Source organism: Limanda limanda, chromosome 7 (genome assembly GCF_963576545.1).
Source record: "Limanda limanda chromosome 7, fLimLim1.1, whole genome shotgun sequence".
NCBI lineage: Eukaryota > Metazoa > Chordata > Actinopteri > Pleuronectiformes > Pleuronectidae > Limanda > Limanda limanda.
Window position 1 is genome coordinate 1,284,005 of NC_083642.1, and position 12,500 is coordinate 1,296,504.

General features: G+C 46.5%; 2 protein-coding genes across 2 annotated transcripts in view; both read left to right on the top strand.

The window, feature by feature from the left end:
* edem2 (ER degradation enhancer, mannosidase alpha-like 2) overlaps positions 1 to 1,125 on the top strand; it is a 5,066-nt gene extending 3,941 nt beyond the window's left edge. The window contains exons 9-11 of the mRNA XM_061074772.1: positions 1 to 111; positions 255 to 376; positions 447 to 1,125. The exon at positions 1 to 111 is cut by the window's left edge and continues 34 nt beyond it. Coding sequence (XP_060930755.1) covers positions 1 to 111; positions 255 to 376; positions 447 to 914 — 701 coding nt within the window. The 3' untranslated portion in view covers positions 915 to 1,125. The remainder of the gene's footprint in view (positions 112 to 254; positions 377 to 446) is intronic.
* Positions 1,126 to 8,439: 7,314 nt separating this feature from the next.
* Positions 8,440 to 12,500, top strand: part of LOC133004548 (peptidase inhibitor 16-like) — a 10,081-nt gene continuing 6,020 nt past the window's right edge. The window contains exon 1 of the mRNA XM_061074013.1: positions 8,440 to 8,715. Within this exon, the coding sequence (XP_060929996.1) occupies positions 8,440 to 8,715 (276 nt within the window). The remainder of the gene's footprint in view (positions 8,716 to 12,500) is intronic.

The window sequence follows — 12,500 nt, forward strand, 5'->3', positions numbered from 1 at the left end:
CGTTTCAGAACTACTACTCCGTGTGGCGCCAGTTCGGGGGTCTGCCCGAGTTCTACAGCATCCCCCAGGGCTACACTGTGGACAAGAGGGAGGGGTACCCACTGAGACCAGGTCAGGCCACGGACCAATCACAGGCTCCGTCATTCACGTCACATGATCGTCCATCAGGAGGCTTTGAAAGTCACGAGCAGATTAATGAACAGTTAACTAATGAATTCATTAGACATTAATCTGATGAGTTATTGTTGTTGCAGAGTTGATCGAGAGCGCCATGTACCTGTTCCGAGCCACAGGAGACCACACCTACCTCCAGCTGGGCCTGGACGCCCTGGAGTCCATCGAGAGCATCGCCAGGACGCCGTGTGGATACGCCAGCGTGAGTCTCCGCTGCAGTGATGTCACAGAGACGTCACATGACCGTTTCTAAATCTGCTTCTCTCCTGCAGGTGAAGGATCTGCGAGACCATCAGCTGGACAACAGGATGGAGTCCTTCTTCCTCGCTGAGACCGTCAAGTACCTCTACCTGCTCTTTGACCCCGCCCACTTCCTGCACGGTGGGGGCACGGAGGGGGACGGGTCTTGGGAGGAGGGCGGCGAGGGCGGCCAGTGCGTGTTGGGTGCGGGGGGGTTCATCTTCAACACGGAGGCCCACCCCTTCGACCCGGCGGCGCTCTACTGCTGCAGCCGCCACGCTCAGGACCGCCGGGAGCTCCAAGACATCCTGCTCAACCTGACGCAGCCAAACCGCCAATCACAACCGCCCGCCAAAGAGACGGAAGGCCCGCCTCCTGGCCAATCAGAAAGCATCGCTCTGAAACCGGGCGAGAAGAAGACTCCTCCCCTGCTGTCGTGTCCCGTTCAGCCGTTCAGCGCTCGACTCGCCGTCCTGGGACAGGTGTTCAGCGCCACCTGATCCTCGCCGTCCGGTTCCCGTGGCGACGCCCGAGCCGGATTCCAAACTGAACTGGTCACTGACTCGTGGACGCTGGCGTGACAGAGACTGAAGCTGGTTTCCTGTCTCGCCGTCAGGGAGGCGGAGACTCGACCGGAATCACTCTGATGAATTCACTGTGTTTCTCTAACTTAAAATGAAGCTGAAATATATTTTTATTTATTAGAAACGAGCTGCTGTGATTTCCTTCTTTCTTCTTTTATCGTTTTCATTGTTCGGGTTTGGATCAGGAGGTGGAGCGGGTTGTCCACCAACATGAAGGTTGCTGGTTCGATTCCAGAATGTGAAAATAAATAGATTGAAATAGGACAATCTGCAAGTTTCAGATATTTAAAGAATGCTTTGAGGGAATTTCTTAAAATTTAGTATGAACAAAAAGTCGCTGACCTCACAATCCCTTTTTTCCTGTGAACATGTGAAGGTGAGAACGAGAGGATCAAGTACAAGTGTTCACTCATCAGTGACTCACACACGAACTGTGACACACAAAGATGTTCTCTATGTCGGGAATTTCTTCACAAGTTGCTGCTTGGACTCAAGGTCAAAGGTCACAGGTACATCATGAGTCTGGGAATATTTTATTTTTTATTAAATATGATAAAAATGTGTTGGAGTAAAGAACGAGAAGAAGAATCAGTTCACACTGATCCAAAGTCACCAACGAACATCTAGGATCAAAGTTAAAGAACCTTCAGTTTCTGAGTCTCCACCACACACACCAGTGAGTGTGAAACCATCTTCAGCTCAGTGGGTTCCCTCTGGTGGTCTGGTTCGGAGCTGCCAGGAGGGGGCGCTAGAGGAGCAGTGAGAAGCATCACAGTGTTAATCAGTCACCTGATGATTCAGTCTGAGCATCCTGCAGACCAGAGATCAACAACACATTTTCATTCAATGCACAAAAGCATTTATCCTTTCTGATATTCAAAAGGTTCCTGCTGAATATTGTAGATAATCTCTGGTTGTTAATAACTCCAGATTGTTTTTAACTGATCTCAGTTCAGGGAGAGAAGGAGGAAACTTTCTCTTCTTCTCACTCACTCATCAGACTCACTCTCTCCAGCTGAGGTGAGGAAGAGAAACGGATTCTTCTGTTTCTTATTTAACTCTGAGGTCCAGGGTGGGTCTCTCTCTCTCTCTCTTTTCTCCATCGTTCCTTCTCTTGACATCACCTCCCCTCCTCCTCTTTGTTTGGGTGGGGTTCTTCTCTTTCATTTGACCTTTTCCTTGCCCCCTCCATCACTCCTCCTTACTCTGGCTCCTCCTTCCCTCTCTCCATCCGTCTATTCTCCTTTGTCTCCTAAAATGTTTACCGACTCTTTTTATCCCTCTCTCCCTCCCTCCCTCCCTCCCTCTCTCCCTCCCTCCCTCCCTCCCTCCCTCCCTCCCTCCCTCCCTCCCTCCCTCCGGTTCACTCCCTTCATTTCTGTTTTTGATTCTTTCGTTTTCTCTTTTCTCCTCCTGCTCTTCTGTCTATCTGATCATCACCATCCTCCTTTTTATCCAAATCCTCCTCCTCTTCCTCCCTCCATCTCCGATCATGTCTTCACCTCTTCTTATTCTTCCTCTTCACAGCTCTGTCTTGTTTTCTTTCTTCTTTATCTCTCCTCCTTTTACCGTCTCACCTCCTCTTCTTTTATTCTTTTTACTTCCTTCATGCTTTCTTTTCCTTTCTCTCTCTCTCTCTCTCCTTCCTTCTTTCATTCTGGTAACATAACTTGTCCCCCCCCCCCCTCAGGGTGTGTCATTAATTTACTGACTCATCGTAAAAACACAGAAAATAAAGTCTGACTCAATTTGAACTAATTTCTCTCAAACTGACGATTCAGCACGTTTCACACAAAAAACAAGACTTTAAGATGTTTTCATTTCCATGGTGTGTTCTTTGTTTCTTTGCATCGTTCCGTCTGTTCGTCTGTTTCCATGTGTTTGTTCTGCTCCTCTCCAGTAGAACCAGAGGGAACATGTGCTGATGGAATCTGCCTCAGCTGCTCCGGCTCCTGATGTCAGTCACAGGAGATTTTCTGCAGCTCAGCATCAACAGCACCAGCTGCTGAAGCAGAGGTCAGAGGTCAAAGCTGCACCTGAACCCAGCGGCGCTCCGAGACTCTTACAGCTGCAGGTGTTTGAACACGTGATGTTTCTTCACTTCTTTAAGATGACATCAGAAACATGGAAGTGTCGTATCTCTTTCTGTTAATACTTCCTTCAGCTCGGCCCTGGATCTTTAATCCTGTTGTTTTACGTCTGGTTTGATTTTCACTCTGGTGTCACACGGGAGGAGCTGACCTCCTCTGTCTCGTCTCATTAACATGAGCTTTTCTCCTGGAGTTTAAACTGATGCTACTTATTCATCATGTCCTCAGAAGCACAAAGATCTTCAGGATCCTGTCGCCCTGTGTGAAGACCTGATGAAGACCTGATGAAGACCTGATGAAGACCTGATGAAGACCTGATGAAGACCTGATGAAGACCTGATGAAGACCTGATGAAGACCTGATGAAGACCTGATGAAGACCTGATGAAGACCTCGGCCTGATCAGGGACGTCAAACTAATATCATGTGAATAGATCTCATGCAAACACCACACACAGTGTCCTGAGCTGCTTCATTCCTGAGGGAGAGGGTGGAGGTGGTTCAGACGTGTGGTCAGATCCTCCGGGGGGGAGACCCCGAGCTCGGGGGAAGGGGGGGGGGGGGGGCCGGAGGAAGGACGGGAGCTTTGTGAGAGGACGATTAACAACCGGCCAGAGGAAGGGACACGAAGGAGGTTTGTGCTGTTGAGTCAAATGTTTTCAAACTGGTGTACGAATGATGCAGTCGTTTAAATGAACAAAGACATTGAATAACCGCTCAGTCAGAAACCGCAGGTCAAAGGTCATGACCTCGTTAGCCCAACCCCTCGACTCTCAAGTGGTTTCGACCCCTCGACATAAAAACAATGAGGTTTTCACACCTGCAGATTCAGTTTTAGGGAGAACTGAGCCGTGGCCTCGGATCGGATCAACCCGATGTCTCCATTACAACAAATGACACCAGTGAGAAACCAGTTCAACCAATCAGAGCAGTCGGAACCATGACCTGAATGAGACATCGATGAATCCACTGAACCCAGAGACACGAGCAGTGAAACCATGAAACCAGTGATGAGAAGAAGAAACCAGTGACACCAGTTCTCAGGGTCTCAGGTTTCTGGGCGGGGGGGGGGGGGGGGGCAGCAGATCGTGAAGGTTTGACATCGTCGCTAAGGAGTGGTCAACTTCCTGTATCCATGACATCATCACTGAGCGTGTGCAGTGCAGACAAGTCCAGGAACAGATGATGATGATCATTACACACACACACACACACACACACACACACACACACACACACACACACACACACACACACACACACACACACACACACACACACACACACACACTCTGTATGCTGGTCTGCTCAGTTATTTCATAATGTTGCATATGTGTGTGTGTGTGTGAAAGTTTTGGCTCTCGGATCTTGAACTAATCATTCGCTGAAGAGCTCAGATGGTCCACACCCAACACACACACACACACACACGCACACACACGTACACACACACACAAACACACACACACACACGTACACACACACACACACTCACTCATCTGTTAGTCATTACCAACCAGTCAATGACAACACAATCAAACGGGCTGGGCTCCGAACACTCACACACCATCACATTTCATTCACATGATGTATGGATCTGTGTGTGTGTGTACGTGTATATGTGTGTGTGTGTGTACGTGTATATGTGTGTGTGTGTGTGTGTGTGTGTGTGTGTGTGTATTGCAAGGCCTGTCACAAAGCAGCTGGAAGGTATAGACGACTTTAACATGAGTTCCTGTGTGTGTGTCAGTGTGTGTTTGTGTGTGTGTGTGTGTGTGTGTGTGTGTGTCTTAAGGGGAATTCCAGTCCCTTCTCCTCCACCTCACTTTTATTATCTCATCTCTGCTCATTTTACTTCTTTATTTTGTATTTATTTTCTTCTCCGGTCTCTTTGGTCGTTTCCCGTCTCAGCTCCGTTCACGCTGAACAAACAAACACACAAACACACAAACACACAAACACACAAACATCCAGCTTCTGCCTTCAGGGATCGATCTGCATTCACATGACTCAGCAGTTTCACAGGTATTCACCGTGGCTCCGATCAGCGGCGACAGAAGAGAGAAACTAATGTTTGAGTAAATGTCTGTGGACGTTTCTCCTGCCAGCTCCTGATTGAATGTCTGAATGAGCCTCAGCAGGTTCTTCAGAGGCGTGTTGATGAGGTTTCATACATGATGGACGCAAAACTGAAAGAAACTCCATAAAGAACACAAAGATCTCAGGATGAAGAAGAGGAGCCGGACACGTAGAAGACGAAGACGTCCACTTGGAAACACGAGGAGATTCCAGATCTTCTGGTGATGAGGCCGACGCTGGTGTGGAGGAGCTGTAAACAACAACACTGATCATGTCCCGCCTCCTGCTGCTCTACAGGCTCCGCCCCTCACCTGGATGTTCCCACATGTTCCTGTTTGAACGAGTCGGATCCGAAAAAAGCTAACTCCACCTCTCATGTTTATTCACCATATTGGAACACGTCATAAAAACACGATCATGTCGTCTTTTCATCAGAAAACTGTTCTGCTCCAAGTGAAACGAGATAAATCACAGAAAACATCTTCATAACGTCTCCTTTGATTTTTAGTTTGGTCCATGTCCCGTCTGCTAACATGGAGGAGGAGGGGTTTATAACCTGTACTGCTGCCAGCCACCAGGAGGCGATGGAGACACTTCGGCTTCACTTTTTCTTGATTTACAGTCTGTGGTCTCGTGTGTCTCGATCCTCTGAACAAAAATAAATTGGGACGACGATCGGGATCCAGTAACTGAGACGTACGTTATATTGGTGTGTGTCCGTGTACTGTACATGCACGTGTACTGTATGTATGTATGTGTGTATGTATGTGTGTGTGTGTACTTTACATGCACGTGTACTGCGTGTGTGTGTGTATCCGTGTACTGTACATATAGACTTACATTTTGTACACAAATAATATATAGAATAAATACTTAACATGGTTTTAAACACAAACTGCATGCTTTAAAGTACAGCGGTGTGTGCGTGTGCGTTTGTGTATGTGTGTGTGTCTGTGTGTGTGTGTCCGGTGTGTGTGTGTGTGTGTGTGTGTGTGTGTGTGTGAGGTACCAGTGTGACTCAGATGTAACTACACCCTGTGACTCTGTTTTCATTCTCTCAGTGAAGCACATCACATCATAACACGGACCCAGCTGTACCCACAGACTCACATCACACTGTAACACACATTCCTCAGTGTGTGTGTGTGTGTGTGTGTGTGTGTGTGTGTAACTGAATCCTGTGGGGTCACCGTTTGCTCCGTATCACCGACCTCGTGTTGACGTCTGCAGGCTGACACGGTGCATGTGTGCACTGACCTCGCTGTCACACTCACACCAGTACAGTACGTTACACACACAACTCGACTCAACACAACTCAGCAGCACAACAACACTAATTACAATACATCTGTCTGCAGTTACATCAAACAGCAAACTTAGACATTTAGTTTCATAATCGCTGGAGACGGATGGTGATGGACTGAAAAGTTACAGATTGAACCTTTAATGCAGACACAACAGCGCCCCCTCTGGTGAGAGCTCAGCATGGCCCTGCCCTGCTGGGAGCTCCAATGAAAAGGTTCATGATATATGAACGTATCAATCATAGATCTGACATCATCTATAGATCCAGTCGCAAGAGCTCTGTCCTCAGAGGACAGGAGAGCAGGACATCAGATGGGACATGAGGGAACTTGTCTCTGGCTCGTCTCCACCAGCTGCAGCAGGACTGAAGAACAAAGTGACGCTGAGGCTCCGCCCTCGACTCTCGCTCCTGTCAGGACAACACAGATCTGACAGGATGTGATTCACTGGAACTTTGTCAAACTTTATTTGTTGTCTTTGGTCTCGTCCCTCATTAGGTTTCAGGGACAGAGGGACAGAGGGACAGAGACGCACGGTGTCTGAATAACGGTTCAGGAGTTCAAGAACAATTTATAGAAGAAAGTTCAACGTTCTATCTGAAAGAAACTGATTTACTTTCACAATCTGCTGATTTTAAAATTCAGTTCAATTCAATTTTATTCGTTTATCATCAAATCATAATATGATCCCAAGGCTCTTCACATTCTTATTGTTATTCTTTCAACCAAACACTGTCATTAAAGATGACATGACAGCTCATAGAAGTGAAGCCAAAGTGTCTTCATCGCCCCCTGGTGGCCGGCTGCAGTATAGGTCATAACCCCTCCTCCTCCATGTTAGCAGACGGGACACGGACCAAACTGATTTAAAATACATGTTTGACAAAGATGGTTTCTCTCATTTCAGATCTAATCTCCCTGATGTAGCAGCCGACAGTTTGAGTCAGAGCCGAGAAAATCTGAGAACGAGCCGAGGCTTGTTAGAGTCACAGGATTATGGAAGAATACGTTCTGCTCTCAAACTGAAAGACCTCGCTCTGGAACCAAGAGGAAAAAGTAACTTGAGCAACAATTCAAGACGAAGAGATGACAGAGTTTTCTGGGTTTGTCCTCCGAAGTGAAATCATATTTCACAGCAGTGAACTCCACATTTGAAACGTTGATAAGTTTGTGACGTATTTAACAAAGAGCTTCAGATGCACATGTTTCACTAAGATCACTAAAACATAAATATGCTCATTTGATTATTCATACTCACGACTGACAAAGACCTCAGTCATTTAAACCTAAGAGTTATTATGATATAATATATAGTATAATTAATATGCTGGATGATCATTTTTCACATCTCTTACAGTGAAATGTGTCAGATTTCTTCATGGAGAATGTGAACCTGTCCTTTAAACATCACGCTCCCGAAGCAAACTGAACATGAAGGAGGAGGAAAAAGGGGTGAAGAGAAAGAGAAGGAGGAGAGGGGGGAGAAAAGAGAGGGAGAGAGAGAACGAGAGAGAGAAGGAGAGAGAGCGACATGGAGAATATGGAGTGAGAGGATTGAGGGGGGTGCGTTTGTTGTGCGTACCAGTCGGTGCAGTGTGTGAAATGTGAACTGGGTGTGTGTGTGTGTGTGTGTGTGTGTGTGTGTGTGTGTGTGTGTGTGTGTGTGTGTGTGTGTGTGTGTCTGTGTGTGTGTGTGTGTGTGTGTGTGTGTGTGTGTGGAGGGGAGGATCCTCAAACTCTTAAAGCCGGGTCAGAACTGCAGATATCGGCAGAGCTGAGGAGGAGAGGCACTGAGGAGGGAACACACACACAGACACACACAGACACACAAAGACAAGAGGCCTATTGTGAACACACACACACACAGTTGCTGGTCAATAACAGACACTTTCACAAACACACACACACTCTTCATTGGACACTGGACGGACCACTTGAGGATACATCCCTCAGGACTCTGTTTCCCATCATGCACCAGAGGAGCATCTCAGAGCTCCAGGGGACCTCCACCCAGCAGGGGGCCTCCACTCAGCAGGGGGTCTCCACCCGACGGACCACCCCGGCTGGAGGCTCCAGGTGGAGGGGGGGGGCCGCTCCTCTCTGGGCTTGGTGGCTGCTGCTCAGCACCTTCCTGGTTCCTGGAGCCTGGAGCTTCCTCAGCGAGGAGCAGGAGGAGCTGCTGGTGGAGCTTCACAACCACTACAGGGGACAGGTGTCCCCCAGCGCCTCCGCCATGATGCCTCTGGTAAGACACCTGCAGAGACACGGGACACGTCAGGGTCAAACAACCTGAACCAGACCGGAGGGATTTTAATGTCATGAGTAAATATGAAATCATCTGACACTCAGACATTCTGTTCAAATCGTCTTTAACCTGCCTGTCCCATGAGGGTCAGAGGTCGGGAGACAGTTTATAGAAACAGACGTAGACTCCCGGTTCAGGGCCTGAAGCCTGTCTTCTGTGCACTGACCAGCAGGGGGCGACTCCACTGGTAGTTTCTATAGAAAGTGATTCTACTTCTCACTTTATAAAGTCAGTAACATTCAGGAGTTTCTGTCTCAGTCTCTAGTTTCAAGTCGTCTTCAAACAGCTGATGTTCATTTAGTGAATTATGATCATTTAGAGTCAAACAGACCAGAAAGCACCGGATGTGTTGGGGGGGTGCATACCACAGTGTGATTGACAGCTAGTACCGTCCAATGGGTGCAGGTGTCAGGTGTAGGTGGACGTGTCCTCAAGCTCTCAGTGGGCCATGAAGGTTGTAGGTTTGAGTCCCAGTGAAGAATCCGCCCGTCACACGAGTCATTCGCCTCTGATCTGTCGAGCTCATTGTACCAGGATCTGAAACCTCAGCAGCAAACCGAACCTGAGACAAACAGGTCATTAATGATGTGGACGCATTCATAAAAGAGTTGAAACCTTAAAAAGAAATAATAACACAAAACAATAAGTTGTTATGATACTGTTATAATAACCATGTCCCTGCTGGTGGGACTGAGACGACTTCCTCACGTCTCATGTCTTCACATTAAATCAATTTGAACTCGGAGCCTAAAATATTCTCTCATCGTGTGATTGAACAAGATCTATAAATTCAAAGCTCCTCATTCCATTTTTCTCTACATGAATAAATTAGACCAAGGAGCAGTTTAGTGAAACTGTCTCACGGCCACAAAGTGAGGACCAGTCGCTTGAAGCTCCAACAAGGAACCGATCAGGATTTTGGCGTCTCTGTGGACAGACGTGTGTCCACTGTCCCCTGTGGTAAACACCTGGGTTCACGCAACATGTGCATGTGTTGTTGAAATAGTGAAAGAAGCTGTGAGTTATAACCATTTACTGTGAGGACATAACATCCGTTTACTCTCTGCTGAATAGGAATCCATCTGTCGGTAAAAACAATCTAATATTGGAACTGATTGAACCCCCCCTCCCTTATGGAACATCCCACCTGAGTCACTCAAGATTCAAAAAGAGGCAGCTCTATTAAAATAAGACCTCTTCTAATAAAGTGTTTGGACACGTTCAATATTAATAAAATCAGATTAAACAGACGACCGGCAGCGTATTTGTCGTAAGTTGAGCACGAGTTCCGGTTCTGTGGGCGGAGTCCAGCAGCAGATCTTTACTCTTCATTGTCCCCAGAAGGAAATTAATTTAGCTGAAAACATGCTTCAGATTCCGTAGAAGCAGCAGAAACTTAGAGGAGCTGGTGAAGTGCAGTGTGGTGTGGCCAGGGGGCGCTGTTCTCCCTCCTCTGTCTGAGGGGAAACTCCGGCTCCAGTTGGATATTCTATCATGCGGGAAATAAAATCACAGAGGATTTATGAACAAAGCTCAACAGAAACAACGAGATGATTTTTCCCTGGGACGTCTCATGTTTGTCCACAATTTAATTTAATTGTCTCCAGCTGTGAGTCGCTCCTTCATCTCTGTGCTGCAATGCATTGTGGGATCCCAGCGTCCGTCAGCAGCAGAGCCAGACGTCACGTGAATGAAACCGATTCTACTTTTATCTTTTGAAAGATTCCGGGCGTGAACGGGAGCGAGAAGAACGAGAGAACACGACAGAAACAGAAATGTTTCTTTTTCTTCTCGGGACACAAACACCTCATTCGCTGGATTTGTCTCAAACTTGACTTCATCTTGTTCTAATTATCTTTGTTTTCATCTGTGTCCTTTGTTTTTCATGATCACCACTTGACTACTGGACAGTTTCCATGTTCTTTATTTCATTTCTCGTGTCTTGCTGAATCTAGTTAAAGTCCCTGAGAGCTTCGAGTTTGTTCTCTTTTGTTCTCGTTGGGATTTAATTGTCTTTGGTCACTTTTTTGCAGAGATTCTACAAAACATCTCGTCTTTTTAAAGGAAAAGTCGTTTTTATTCAGTTTTCAGGGATCAAAGCTGTTTTTAGACATGAGATATTTGTGTTCTTCCAGTTTCACGTCCGTCACGAGTTAGAAACCTCATCAGCAACTTGCCTCAGACTCAAGTGGACATGTGTCGTCCATCTTGTCGTCTCGATCTTGTTGACGTTTTGTTTGGACGATGCGGAACGTTGGTTGAACAAAGAAAAGAAACTGGCAGATCAATCTGGTTCAGAACAGTGGTCACTATTCATCCGCTTCGATAATCTTTCCCTTCATTGAATCTCACTCGAACCCGCATCAGGATTCAGATCTCGTCTTTTCTCGAGACAGCAGAGAAACGCTGAGTGAAGCGAGGCCCGGGTTCCAGGAACCGACGGGTGTTTCCTTCCTCAGACTCCATCCAGTTAATAATGTGAGTTTCAGAGGAGGAGGAATGCAGCAGGGAAATCATCCTCCAGACAGGGGGGGGGGGGCGGCCTCGGGGTGGAGAAACAGAGGAGATTGAGAAAGAGACGATGTTTAGAGAGAGAGAGAAATGAAAATTAGGTTGTGGGTTTGTGGGTGTGTGTGTGTGTGTGTGTGTGTGTGCGTGTGTCTGTGTGTGTGTCTGTGTGTGTGTGTGTGTGTGTCTGTGTGTGTGTGTGTGTGTGGAGACAGGTCTCCGCCTGTATCCACCGTATGGAAGCCCCACTGGGACATTTCCATATTCGTGTTGTTCTTTCTCCCATAAAGTTTATTGTAGAGAAAGACAGAGAGAGGGACAGAGCGAATAAGGAGGGAGGGAAAGGGAGGAAGGAAACAGGTGAGGGAAGGAAATAGAAGAAGTGGATGAGGCAACATATTCCTGTTTATATTGGAAAGAACAACATCTGTAAAATAATAATATCAGTTACTACAAACATTTCTTGGAGGCGTCAGTAGAAAAATAAGTTTGACACGAATCAGTTTGACCAGTTCAGATGTGACTGGTGTGAAATCTGCTTCAGTGACAGAGAAAGAGACGAATGTGAATCCACCCAGACACTGTAATACTGTAATACTTTAAAACTCAAAAACTGTAATACAGTAAAACTATGATACTGTAATACTCTAAAACTTTAAAGCTAAAATACTGTAACACTGTAAAGAAGTCACATCAAATGCTTGTTTATATTTGATCCAGTTCAGTGAAACCAGATCAAACGTCCTGGACTCGAACCCACGAGTCGCTCGTACGACCGACGTCCGTCGTGCCAAAGATCAGAATCAGGAAAACAAACCATCTGGTTTTAGTCTCCACTGACAAAACTATCAAATAAACATCTGATAATAAATAATAAACTCAACAACAGACGTGATTGGATTCAATAAAACATACAGACTGTTTTCACTTAAGGTTCAAATATTGAATAAATGAATCAAATGAATAAAAGTGTAATTATAGATGGACGACATGACAGCTCCCACAAGTGAAGCCAAATCATCTCTATCACCCCCTGGTGGCTGGCTGCAGTACAGATCATTAACCCCTCCCCCTCCTCCATGTTAGCAGATGGGACACGGACCAAACAAGAAAATCAAAGCTTTTCAGGTCGTTCTTATCTCACTGAAGTTTGTTCAAGTGTTTCTGATCAGTTGGGATTGAATCAGTTATTTGATGATATAAAACAGGCTGAGACG